The sequence below is a fragment of the Anabas testudineus genome, chromosome 8 (genome assembly GCF_900324465.2).
Source record: "Anabas testudineus chromosome 8, fAnaTes1.2, whole genome shotgun sequence".
Classification (NCBI taxonomy): Eukaryota; Metazoa; Chordata; class Actinopteri; order Anabantiformes; family Anabantidae; genus Anabas; species Anabas testudineus.
Window position 1 is genome coordinate 21,323,205 of NC_046617.1, and position 12,092 is coordinate 21,335,296.

The 12,092-nt window shown below is 43.9% G+C and overlaps 1 protein-coding gene and 1 long non-coding RNA gene across 3 annotated transcripts; one reads left to right on the forward strand and one right to left on the reverse strand.

Annotated features, from left to right (window-relative positions):
- The first annotated feature begins 2,834 nt into the window (after positions 1-2,834).
- LOC113154970 lies at positions 2,835-5,180 on the forward strand. Of its 2 annotated transcripts, XR_003298085.2 has the most exons (5): positions 2,835-3,153; positions 3,390-3,494; positions 3,584-3,646; positions 3,807-3,935; positions 4,202-5,180. It is a non-coding gene; the product is annotated as an uncharacterized LOC113154970 (long non-coding RNA). The 2 variants fall into 2 exon arrangements; XR_003298084.2 differs by lacking the exon at positions 2,835-3,153 and having other exon boundaries at positions 3,244-3,494.
- A 132-nt stretch (positions 5,181-5,312) lies between these two features.
- LOC113154489 (properdin) lies at positions 5,313-10,807 on the reverse strand. The gene is made up of 11 exons (XM_026348739.1): positions 10,710-10,807; positions 9,167-9,305; positions 8,564-8,727; positions 8,297-8,464; positions 7,979-8,182; positions 7,721-7,888; positions 7,308-7,499; positions 7,007-7,180; positions 6,081-6,278; positions 5,677-5,788; positions 5,313-5,580 (listed from the first exon to the last, which is right to left on the reverse strand). The coding sequence occupies exons 1-11, from the start codon at positions 10,759-10,761 to the stop codon at positions 5,451-5,453; spliced, it is 1,701 nt and encodes a 566-aa protein (XP_026204524.1). The 5' UTR covers positions 10,762-10,807; the 3' UTR covers positions 5,313-5,450.
- Between the last annotated feature and the right edge of the window lie 1,285 nt (positions 10,808-12,092).

Below are 12,092 nucleotides of genomic sequence, written 5' to 3' on the forward strand. Positions count from 1 at the left end.
TGTCCGTCAACCATCTCTCTCGGTCAGTCACCAGCTCTCCGAAACCTCCATCCAGGTCTGCAGCTGTTCCATAAAACATGCTCGTTTCTTTGTGTCCTAATGTTTGATTGGTAGGAAATGTTGTGAAGCAAAATGCTGCAGTAGACAGAATACTGCTTTGAATATTAGGTCTTATTTAAATAAATAATAAATAATTAAATGTGTGAGTGTATAATGCCAAAACAATGAATTTAATCAATGAAAAGTGTGAAACCACCACGTGTGAGTGTTTTAGCCTTGTGTGTTCACAGGGATGGCGGCTCCTGTTGTGCTGTTTCTGCCTCGTCTTCACTGCGAGTCAAACTCCTGTCCAGGTGGTGAAGGAAGGTTTTGACTACGTTCTCCAACACCCTGACGAGATCAGACAAACAGTCTCTCCTGTTTTGGAACTGTTGAGTATCACTGACCCAAAAGTCAAATTTGCAGTAAATACTATTGTGTTACTAGTAACAGGAAAAACTCCAGAGGACAAAGTGTTGAAAACGCTGGTTAATGAGTTTCAGAGTCTGAATATTAAGCTTAATAAATATCACATGGAGCAGAAATGGGACAGCTGGACAAGTGGTGCCTACCACAAGCCAGAGAAGGATATTGAGGTAGCCTGGAATAAATTTCAAACGCTGCTGGGTAGTTTAGATGAATCACGTGACGAAGCAACAAGGAAGAGGCACAGAAATGATTTTATAACATCCTATCAGGAGTAGGAACCTGCCACTAAAACCTTGCGCATGTTGCTGACAGCTACAGATACAAGCTCCATAAATAACCTGGCACTGATGCTGGCTGAACATGATAAATGTCATTAAGATGAAATCAGAAAATATGCTGCGTTCATTACCACGCTCATCTTAAAGGGCACCTGGTTAAATGAAGTTTGCTACCATCTGAAGAAAATAAATTCTCAAGCCAGGATTTATGAGGCAGCTAAAATTCAACATGATGTAGCTTCAGCTATTTTTTAAATGCAGAAATTCTGCATTAGTCAAATTATGGTTTATGTCGAAAAGTATCTGATGGATTTCATTATTAAAAAGAAAGATCGAAGTAAATACCATTAGTCCGTATGAGAACGTAAACCCTGATACCATCAGTCCGTATGAGAACGTAAACCCTGATACCATCAGTCTGTATGAGAACTTTGTTCGGATCTCAGTGTTGGATATTTATGCTTCGTCACCTTTTAAAGGAAAGTTTTATGTTATGATCAAAAGTGATGGGGAGATCGAAAAGAAGACCTGCTCCCAACTGGATTGTGGTACTGAAGAAAGAGACCACTGTGTCACAGCAGCAAGTCCCTCAATAGTGTGAGTGCAAGTATCCATACTACAGCAAGAAATGTGAGAAGAAAATATGAGAAAAGAGTCGAACCTACTGCCCCCGCTCCCCTAAATCTACCACACAGGCCTTATGACAGCGTTTTATTACTTTAACCTCGTGTCACCAAGCGCCGACCTGCTGACCTTCTGTTACATGGTCAAGTTCACAACTTTCTGCCAAAAAGATGTATAGACTCAAAATACCTGAAGGTAACGTGCAGAAAATTACTCCAGTGATTTTAGAAACATCTAAAAATATAGTTTGAGATTGGACCATTTCAAAGAGTTGTGTATGATCTGTGTCGATGTCGGTGGGAACACACCGGACAGACTTTAAACCAGTGAGATCATGTTTCTGCTTCAAGATGCTTCTGCTAAAATTAAAGTTTCATGACGTGAACTGAAGAGCTTTTGTGTTTTCTTATGTGCGCCCTCGTAAGAGAGCTAAATGTATATTTACTGTAAGTTCCCACTTTTAATTAAAAAACTAGATCTTAATAGTATCAGTGTGATGTGTCTGACAACTGTGGTGAGTAACAGTACATGAAGGACGTATTAGACCCAATATCAGATACTAGCATGTGTATTTGAGGGTGTTACCAATTACCATCAAATCAGGAAACTAACACTAAGACTATGAGACTGCAGCACGATCTACGGAGACGACTTGAGGAGAACCAGTGTTCTTTCACTGTAGATGCTCAGAAACTGAAGTCCTGTGGAAGTTGCGCCCATTATCATCCATTACTATGATCTTTATTCAGCCTCGAACCTTCTACCTACAAGACTGCAGCGCTCAGCACCGAGTCAACATGACCGAGAGACAGAGTCTGTGCCACGAAGCTTCACTGTTTAAAATCTGTTTAAAAAGACAGTAGCTCCACTTTTTCCCACCAAACCAAACAACTAGGTCTCAGACAGTAAAACTGGTTCCAGAGTGGCTCCAATTCTTGGCTGGTCTAGTACCAAGAACCACTTGTGTCAGAGTCACCAGCCCTGAACTGTCTCCTAGTTCGTTAAAGATAATACGACTGTACTATTAGTGGAATAAATAAAGAAAGAAATGAAATAAACAAGACTCAGAACAGCTTTTGTACGTCTGCAAGAAAGAGTTGTGTACAAAGTCATGTTTTTTCTGAGAGTTGGTTCCACTGGACTCACTGATCTTCAGAAAACTGGAATATATATATATAAATACACACAAGACAGAACAATAAAAAACATTAAAGACCAGGTGACTTACAGGGTGAAGTCACCTGGTCTCTGTGTATGAAGACCTGAGAAGATGGAGGACAGGTGGAGGGAGAACGCTCTGACTCCAGAGTCCAGAATGAAGCTCCTGTAGGCGGGAGACCACCCCAAGGACCTGGTTTTCCTGATCCTCTGTCTGTCTGAGAAGGACAAAATGTTGATCTGGTGAGCATTAGCGTGCCAACCTCTGTTGAAATAGTGAGTGTGTCATGGTTTCGGCCTGGTCTTTCCTCTCTCCCTCTCCCTCTGGACTCCGCCCACCGGCCACTTCTCTCCCTCTGCTCCCTTTAATCACCTGCATATTGGCTCCACCTGTGTTTCCCCTCAGTCTACAAAAACTCTCCTCAGTCCTTTTCCCCCTGTCAGATCGTCGTCATGTCTCAGCCTGTTCCCAGCCTGCTACAACCTGCTCCCAGGCCTGCTCCTGCTTGTCCTCCTCCTGCTTGTCCTCCTCCTGCTTGTCCTCCTCAGCCCTGTCTGCTTCCCCCCCTGGATCCTCTGGACTTTGCCCCTCCTCTGTACTTTGGACATTGATTACCTGTTTTCCGTGAGTTGTTTTCCTGCCATTGAGCAGCGGTTTTGTTTTGTACTTTGGTTTCTTGGTTGCTACTTGTTCCCTGCCATTTTGGTAGTTTTATGTTGTCACTTTGTCTTCGTGTTTTCCTGTCTGTTTTTGTAGTGTCGGTTGACATCCCCCTTTGTTCCCTGTTTTTGTAGTTTTGCCTAATTAATCCTGTTTTCAGTTCATACCTGCCTCGTCCCCTTTCCCTTAATTCATGACAGAATGAAATAGTGAAGAGTGAGGAAGATCTAAATCCATCACAGCGCGGAAACATGGTCGACTGCTCTGATGGAGGGAAACTCGAGCTGTTTCAACGGATTGTGGAAGTAAGATTTTTCCTGCACCAGGAATTTATTTGATTAGTTGTGAAGAGTTTTTTTGTTGAAGTTAAACTGAAACTATTTGTCTGGATCAGTGATTTCTGCAGAGACAAGGACCCAGACTTAGCTTCTGGATTAACGGTTCTGATCTGAGACCCGTGAGTATCTTTTGTTTCCTGTCTTTAAGTAGATTGGTTGAAACTTGGTTCCATTAGTTTGTTCTGGATCAGAGATCATACAATCAAATGAATGTATTAATGACCACACTAGCTAACTAGCTAACTAAACTGAACAGTGTTCAAACTGGATATCCTGCAGCAACGTGGCCGAACCTTTCAGATGTGGGAATAAAGACAAACCCAATCAAACGATTTCATCTGCGAGAATTTCTGGGAAGGTGTGACTGATACCACAGAACCTGGTTCTGATCCCACATCAGACTCTGGAGTAAGTCTTGAATCTGTCTTTACGTCCCCCACCTAACCAACTGTCTTATTTTCCAGTAAAACTGGATCAGATAGGTCCACAAAGAGTTTTCTGACATTTCTAATGAATGTTCTATTAATGTGAATTAATTCCCTGTGAGTACATTGTGTTGTTATAGCAATGACACAGAAACTCAGGTAAATGTGTTTCTGGAAGGGAGTGGGAACAGGTCCAATGTTTGATAAATTATATGATGACATTATCTGTCTGTGGACACCTTCCTCCAGAATGACTTGGCTTCAGAGTCCAAACGTCAACACAACAGAGACTAATACACAAAGAATGAGCTCAGAGAGTCGGTCTCACCAGACGTCCTGAGATTTCAGTTCCTCCTGGATGTGGTTCAGGTCTAATCCACAGCTTCAGGAAGCGGGTTGCCAAAGGACCAGTCAGAAAGATTCCCACAGTCTGTGTTTGTCTGTACTTTTGTCTCCTGTGAAGATCAGATCAGATTTTATGAGCCCTCTCCCTTTTTCCTGCCATCGTGTTCAGGACTGTGTAAAGTGACTTCAGCATTTTCTCTGAACCTGTGTCACTGAAACTTGGAGCTTCACTGTGACCTGTTGTTCTGGTTCATCAAAGACAGGTTTGCCTTAGGTGACTTAGGTTATAAAACAGAACCAGACGGTTTACGCTTCTTCATCCCACTCGGCTGTTTTTCCAATGCTGTATGTCGTCTGCAGGGGAGAAGTGATCCTGATGCAGAAACGAAAACCTGGACACTACAACTGAAGACGTTTCCACAATAAAAGCCCAGCGCTTTGTATAATTTTAAGCATTCATTTGCTTCTTAGACAACTGAGATCAATACACAAACACCAAGAGCAGTTGAAGGGAACACGGAAGTGACTCGCTGCTTAAACTCAGGTGTCCTGTGGGTCCTGGGCTGTCTGTGGTGGTACCCCAGGCTCATGCTGCCAGTAGTAACAAGGACAGTAGAAAAACAACCCGTCAGGAGAGCGCTCTGTAGCCCCCCTGCGTAAAAACCTTCCTGACAGGACTGACTGATTCCTGGAGTTGAACTGACTGTGTTTTACTGTGAAAAAGCAGCAGGAAACAACTAAAACATGCTCCACTTCTGATTTTAACTTGTTTTCCACAAGTTAAACTTTAACATGTGAGTGAAGTTGATGTTTCGTTTCTAACTTACTGTCAGTAATAAGTACTGTTATTTTTCCACATTACCTCACATTTGACATATTTGGTAACTGTAGCTAATGGTTATTAGTCAGTTTATGACTGACTTTGAATATAAGATCCAACAGATGGTTAAGCATCAATTAAAGCTGCTGTTTTAACAATTTCTTATATAAAATAAGTGTGTAGCTGTGTCTCTGGTCACATTTCAGATGCCTGTGATGTTTTATTTAAATGTACAAAGGAGGAAAATGATCTAATATTTCACTAAAAGATTAAAAAACAGAACATTACACCTTTTATTAGGTTTTATTACAAAAAAGTTTCATTATTGAGTTGTTAGGTGCAGGGCGGGACGTTGACGCAGGACTCCACCTCGTACTTCTTTTCACCTTCTGGCAGGTTGCCGCAGTCGGCACGTGGAGTCCCAAAGAACGTTGCGATCTCCTTCTGACGCCCGATGGTGGAACTGCAATCAGGACCAGAAATAGATTGATCTCCTCTCCGGTTCTATAAAAACACCATTTGACTTGTGTGCACTGGGTTTTTCTGCTCGTAAACTCACCTGTAGCCGCTGTAGTCAGGTTTACAGATTCTCTTCCTGACACGTTTGGTGTTTGCTCCACAGGAGGGATTACACAAAGACCACTGCTCCCAGCCCTCCCAGGTGCCCTTCACTGAGACACGCACACAGTAGCACAGGACTAACTATTGGAATAACTCCCGACTTCTGCTTTTATTGTTTAACATTTGTTCATGTTTTCACCTGAATATGACACAGTAACAGTCTAATGTGTGGAGCTGCTCCACTTTTACTGACACAATAATAAATACAAAATGGTTTTAGCACAAGTTTCCAAAACTTCCAAAGCCTTCATCATCACTCTAATCCACCCCTAAGCTCAGTTTTGGAAACTTGGCCTCTGTGGTGGTGGCTGAAGCTAGGTACCTTAGACACGAAGCACTTACTGTAACACTTATCAACATCGTAGCAGACCCGTCTGTCCGTCAGGGAGTCTCCACTGCAGATGGTTCCATTATGAGCTCGATGGAGACACTCACGCTCACGGGTCTGCAGGCCGCCCAGCTGCCTACAGTTGATTTCCCGCTTGCCAAATGGAAATTTACACGGTTTCCAGGTTGTCCACTGTGACCACACGCCGTCCACTGCAGACAGAGTTACACAAATACTGCTGCTGATGTGTGTTCACATCCATCACTGTGGTGCAATCAAACAAAACATGTCAGGTGGAGCTGGTCTGTGTGAAGGGGTTTCTAAACACATAAAATATGGATGTACTTTTGTTGAAATGTGTCACAGAAAAAGTATTTGATATTAATAAAATCTTAGTCAAACATCCGTTATAAACCAAACTAAAAGACATTTGTTAAAAAGTGAGAAAAATAAAAGATATTTTGGAACCTGGTTTTTGCATCTAACAAAAGCACAGAGCAGGAGATCTGACGTGCAGCGAACAAACCCTTAACAGACAATGTTAAATTAGGGCACAATGTTCTGCAGAGGTGTATTTAAAACTATTTTATAGACAAATTATACTATTTACAGTCGCGGCGGAGAGTTGGGGGGGCATGAATGTTTACTTCTTCCAGGTGGGGGTGTAACAGAATAATTGAGAAGCACTGCTTTAGAGGAAGAAACCTCCTGCAGAACCAGGCTCAGGGTGGGCGGCCATCTGCCTCGACCGGTTGGGGTGAGTGGAAATAGGAGAAAAAATATCACTTTAATCCATTTAAAATTGAACCTAAAATGTCTGAAGCATCGTTATTTACTGTACAGGTACTGCTGTGATTGGCTGTAACACCTGACAGGTGGATTTTAGACGGAATGTTTAGGAAAACTTTTAATAAAAGACAGAACTCTTCTGTTCATGTACCTGGACAGTGGACACTGGTCGTACAGATGCTGATTCGTCGTCCCTCTCCAGGACACGGCCGGCCACCATGACTGGGAGCAGGGCCGTCACATCTCCTGACTGACACCTGAGGTCCCACACCACAGGTAACGGGGCAGGGAGTGAAGGGAGACCAGGAACTCCACACTCCGTCCACTGAGACAAACATAGAGAGAGACTATTGAAGCTGCTCTGAAGCAGGTAGCAGTTTTCACTCTGGGACCTGGGGGTTGTTATAATGTGGAAGTGGAAACCTGCGGTGGAGGTCGACAGACACGTGTACCTGCACAGTAAGGGAGGTGGTTGCAGTTCTCCTTCTGCTGGTTGTCACCGGAGCAGGCTCTGCCAGGTGGGCTGGATGAAGGAACCGGATTATTGCAGGACCGGTGGCGGGTCCTGGTGGGAATACTGCTTTGTGGGATACATGAACCGGAACACTCACCCCAGCTGGACCAACCGGACCAGAATCCGTCCACTGTTAGAGGGACAGAGAGATGTCACTAAGCAACATCTGTGATAACTCTACTCAGTTGGTGCTTCAGTACTTTGTGTATTTCTGAACGATTAAAAACTTGATTCAACAGGAGGCGGATTTATCTCCGGGTTCTCCAGGTTCTGCTTTTCTACAACAGAAACAGGAACCATGTTACAAAACTGACTCATGTTGAGGCGACAGTGTGTTTCTGTGAGTGTTACCGGGACAGGGGCTCTGACAGACGCTGGTCTGAGCATTTGATCCATCACAGAACCGACCCCCATATTTAGGAGTTGGGTTATTACATGTCCTGAGTGACACCCGCAGCCCCTCTCCACAGGTGACGGTGCATGGCCCAGGTGGAGCCCACGGCCCCCAGTTGCCATCGACTGCAGAGACAACCAATCACAGCGCTGAACTGGTTTTTATTAACAACTTTCACCTGATTATGATCTGCATTACACTGGTTACCGTCTCACCTGGACAATTAGGGAGCTCGCTGCAGGAAACCACCTGGACGCCGTCTCCAGGGCAACTGTCACCATGTGGCACCGTGTCACTAGACGGGACGGGCTTGGTGCAGGAACGGTGTCGCTGTTTGGAGGGAACGTCACTGCGCTGGTCGTCAATACATGAACCAGAACACTGAGACCAATCGGACCAACTGGACCAACCACCGTGGACTGACAGTTGAGGAGAGAGAGACAGATAAAGACACAGGACGAGACATACGTCCATATGGAGGGAGACAGACCTGTGCAGAGTGAGTCAGGTGGAGAGATAGACAGGTGGGTTACCTGGACAGGGGTTCTGTGTCGGGCAGTTCTCTGTCTCCTCTGAAGGACCAGTGCAGGCTGAGCGACATTCTGGACTACTGGCGCACTCTCTCACCCTCTTCCTGACTCCGCCTCCTCCACAGGTGACTGAGCAGGGCGACCAGGCGAGCCATAAGCCCCACCCCTCAGCTGCAGACACAGAAATATACCACACAGTGATTAACATGTGTGAGTCTCTCACAGCTTCAGGGAGAAACTGTTCATTCTGAGGCCTAATCGTGCGCGTACCATCGCAGCAGACACCGCTGCACACCTCCGTCTGCAGTTTGTCTTTTGGGAGTTCACACTCTGATTCACCGATGCCGTAACACGTCCGTCTTCTCTGTCTCACCCCGTCCCCACACAGGACGGTACATTGAGACCAGGACGACCAGGAAGACCATGTTGGAGGACTGAAAACACACAGAACAGTCTCAATAGTCCTGCTCAATCTACACTTTTTTGACATGCTGCAGATTCGGAACAATCACAGAGGAGTAAACACGTATTCTGTCGAGCTTCGAAACGAGCAGAAACCAAAACTCAGGTGGTGGCAGGCAAAGACATGAAGCAAGATTTAAATCCTCTGTAAAGTTCAACACGTGCTTCAGCTAGACTGTGATGCTGAGCTGTGCAGGACCTCAGAGAGTGGAGAGAATAGAACAGAACCAAAGGAACTCACACAGTAATCAGCTGTTCAGCCTCAGTCAGGACCTGGTTTGGTTTAAAGTGAACTTAGTGCTGGGAGCTGCAGATGCATCTCGTTAGGATGATGAATTATTTCTGTGTTTGTTTGTGACATAAGGTTGGTGACGTCAGAGCGGAGCTTCTTGTGTGTGTTTGTGCACTGACCCGCAGGACTGACACGCTCCGTCTGTGGTCTCGTAGCCGTAGTGAGGGTTCTGACAGCAGTCGTCTTCGTCCACCTCACCGAGCTCTTCATTGCACCGACCCGAGTTTAGGTCAAAACGTGCAAAGCACCGCACACACTCTGCAAACACACACACACTGACTTATTTATGTGTCTGTGGAGACTCTTGTAGTGAAAATGTTTTGTTAGGTCAAGAGACAACAAACAAACTAGCCCAGGGAAAGAAAAGTCACAGAAAGGACACCCTTTTGATCAGGTATACTCAAAACACCTCCTGTGTATTTACGACCCTAAAGAATGTAAGGGATGATCAGTGACATGAGATACCAGGTCTTCAGGACATGTGATAAGACATTTGGTATTGTATTTGTGTGGGGGTTGTTTTCTTTGTGCCTATAAAAGTGGAACTGTAGAAGACAGAGTCAGAGAACACTGGCGATGTTTTCTCTCCATGCTGCATGTAGTAAACCTGAAATGAATCCTCACGCTGTCGTCTTAGTTTTTTTATTCTTGTGAGAAATTTCCACAACACTCTCACTAATCCAGGTCACGGTCCTGTGGAGTCCAGTTCTGGGAGCTGCAGAGGGCAGCGGGAAAGTGACCAGAGTGAAAAGCTGTAAACAGCATCAGCATTAATGTGTGTTCGAGCAGAGTTTCCTGGATTTCAACACAGGCTAAAGTTCCTTCATGTTTCCAGTCATACGTTACACAACTTTCAGGCAAATGTCCAAAAAAGCTCATTTCCACACACGAGTTAGTTTCACTTTGCACTGCAGGAACTTAAACGTCTCTCTGTGTAGATCTGAGCTGCTGTTAACTGAGAGACTGAGACCGTTTGATGATCCAGAACTCAGGTTAACTGCTGCACTGTGCACCTCACACCTACATCCATTTCTTACCATGACTACCATACTGGTCGTTTTCTCACTGTTTATTTGAATAGATCGAGGCCTTAAACTTTGCTTTGTGATAAACATTGTAGTCAGAGATAGATCAGGTGACATGTTCTGCTGCTACAAGTCAGTCTGCTGGTGGACCTGTACTAATACGCTGAGCTTCCCTGGAACCATATAAATCACATCAGTGGTGCTGACGGTACAACAACACTAACACTGAATCTAATTTAACCTAAAACTACATTTTACCATGTTCTCTTTTAATAAAATATCTACTTGTAGATGACTTTTTCAGACAAGTACTTTTACTTTTTCTTGAGTACTGTTGTACTTCTGCCTCCTCTGACAATTTCACATCAACGTTAACTATTGCGAGAGAGTGCACGTAAAACAGACAGAAAAATGTTGATCTGTTTTCCTAAATGTTTTTCAGTTTAAATCAAAATAAATACACGAAGTGACAATTATGAGGTTCAGGTATTCAATTTCTTTCTACTATTTAAATAGAATCAGAATCAGAAACATTTACAGTGAAATGAAGACAGTAAAGAAACCACCCTTATCCTTTGTCATCTATTCACCACGTTCTGCAAACTAAGACAGAAACAGAAACAAAGGTCTGACTGACCTGAATGCTCCACAGAAACCAGCAGAAGAACCAGAACCAGCAGAACCTCCATCCTGCTGCTGCTCCAAAGACTTGAGGACACAAATCAAACTGAATCATGTTTTTGTGTTTGCACACTGACCCTCCTCCTTCTGGGGGAGTGAGTGGGTGTACAAACAGCTGGTTCTTGTACCATAAACCACTCCAGCTTTTATTGGGGTTCTGGCCAAGAGTGCTGCTGATTAATGTGTAGTTTCAGGGTTGATGTTCTTTAAAAGATTATTAGATTTGTGTGTGTTGTGAGTAAATGGAGAATTTCTTGTTGCCACAGTTCTGTTCAATCTGTCTCTTCAACTATTCAGGAGTAAACACTGACAACATTCCTCCGTAATCTACAGTGGACTATTGGACCTTTCAAAAAGCAGCGTTTCACTGATTCTCAGCTTGTTTCAGTTTGAGAAAAACACTAGTTGTATTAAACTGTCCTCTACTTTATCTAATCATATCTAATAATAACATCTGGCCGTTCAAGCCGTAAAGGACAGATTCATCATTTTTCAAGACTGTAAAACTGCAGTGAAAAGTTCTACATCAGTGATGTCTGTAAACCGGTGGACGGCCCAACTGTGGCTGCTCCCACTCTTAAGAAATGCTGAAAATCAATCTTTGTCTTTGTCGATAGTTAAAACTGTGGATTCTTTAAACAGAGACCTAATAAAAGTGACTCTGTGCTTGGTAAAATGGGAAACGACACAGCAGCCGCTTCTCCTCTCCCAGCATCCCTAAATCATCCTGCAGCACTCTGACCTCACCATGATTGTTGTTGTTGTTTCATTTTTATATTTCACACATGAACTCAATGCAAAGAGAGCAAATGCTAACAGCTAATTATGGCAACGCTGCTTTGTAGTGTATGAAATAACACACAGCACATTAGTGATTAGAATCAGTGCTAAGCATGTTAGCATTAGCAGCAGCGTGCGTTTGGTGCGTTCAGGGACAGTAAAGAATGCAGGTCATCAGCAACTTCCAAATGGTCAGATCCCTAACGGCTACACCTTAAATATAATTCCACTCAATAATAGTAGAACTACCAATAGTGAAAGCACCAAACCTGAGTGTTCAGGAAACATTGGTATTTAGATTTTTATTTTAACAAACTGAACTGGAACAGAAATGTCAGAGGCGCAGACGGTGGCGGTGAGCAGGCCGCAGGGTGAAGCTGCAGGCCGGACAGACCCTGTGATATGAACCTGGAGGCGTCTGTCCATATTTCCGGGTTAAACACAGATAACCCCACAGACCGGAGACTAGTTGTCACCTGTTCCAGGTAAATTAATGTATGCGTGGTTTGAAATTTGTACTAAATTGGTTTAAACTAGATCTGACGCTAATAGCTGCCAG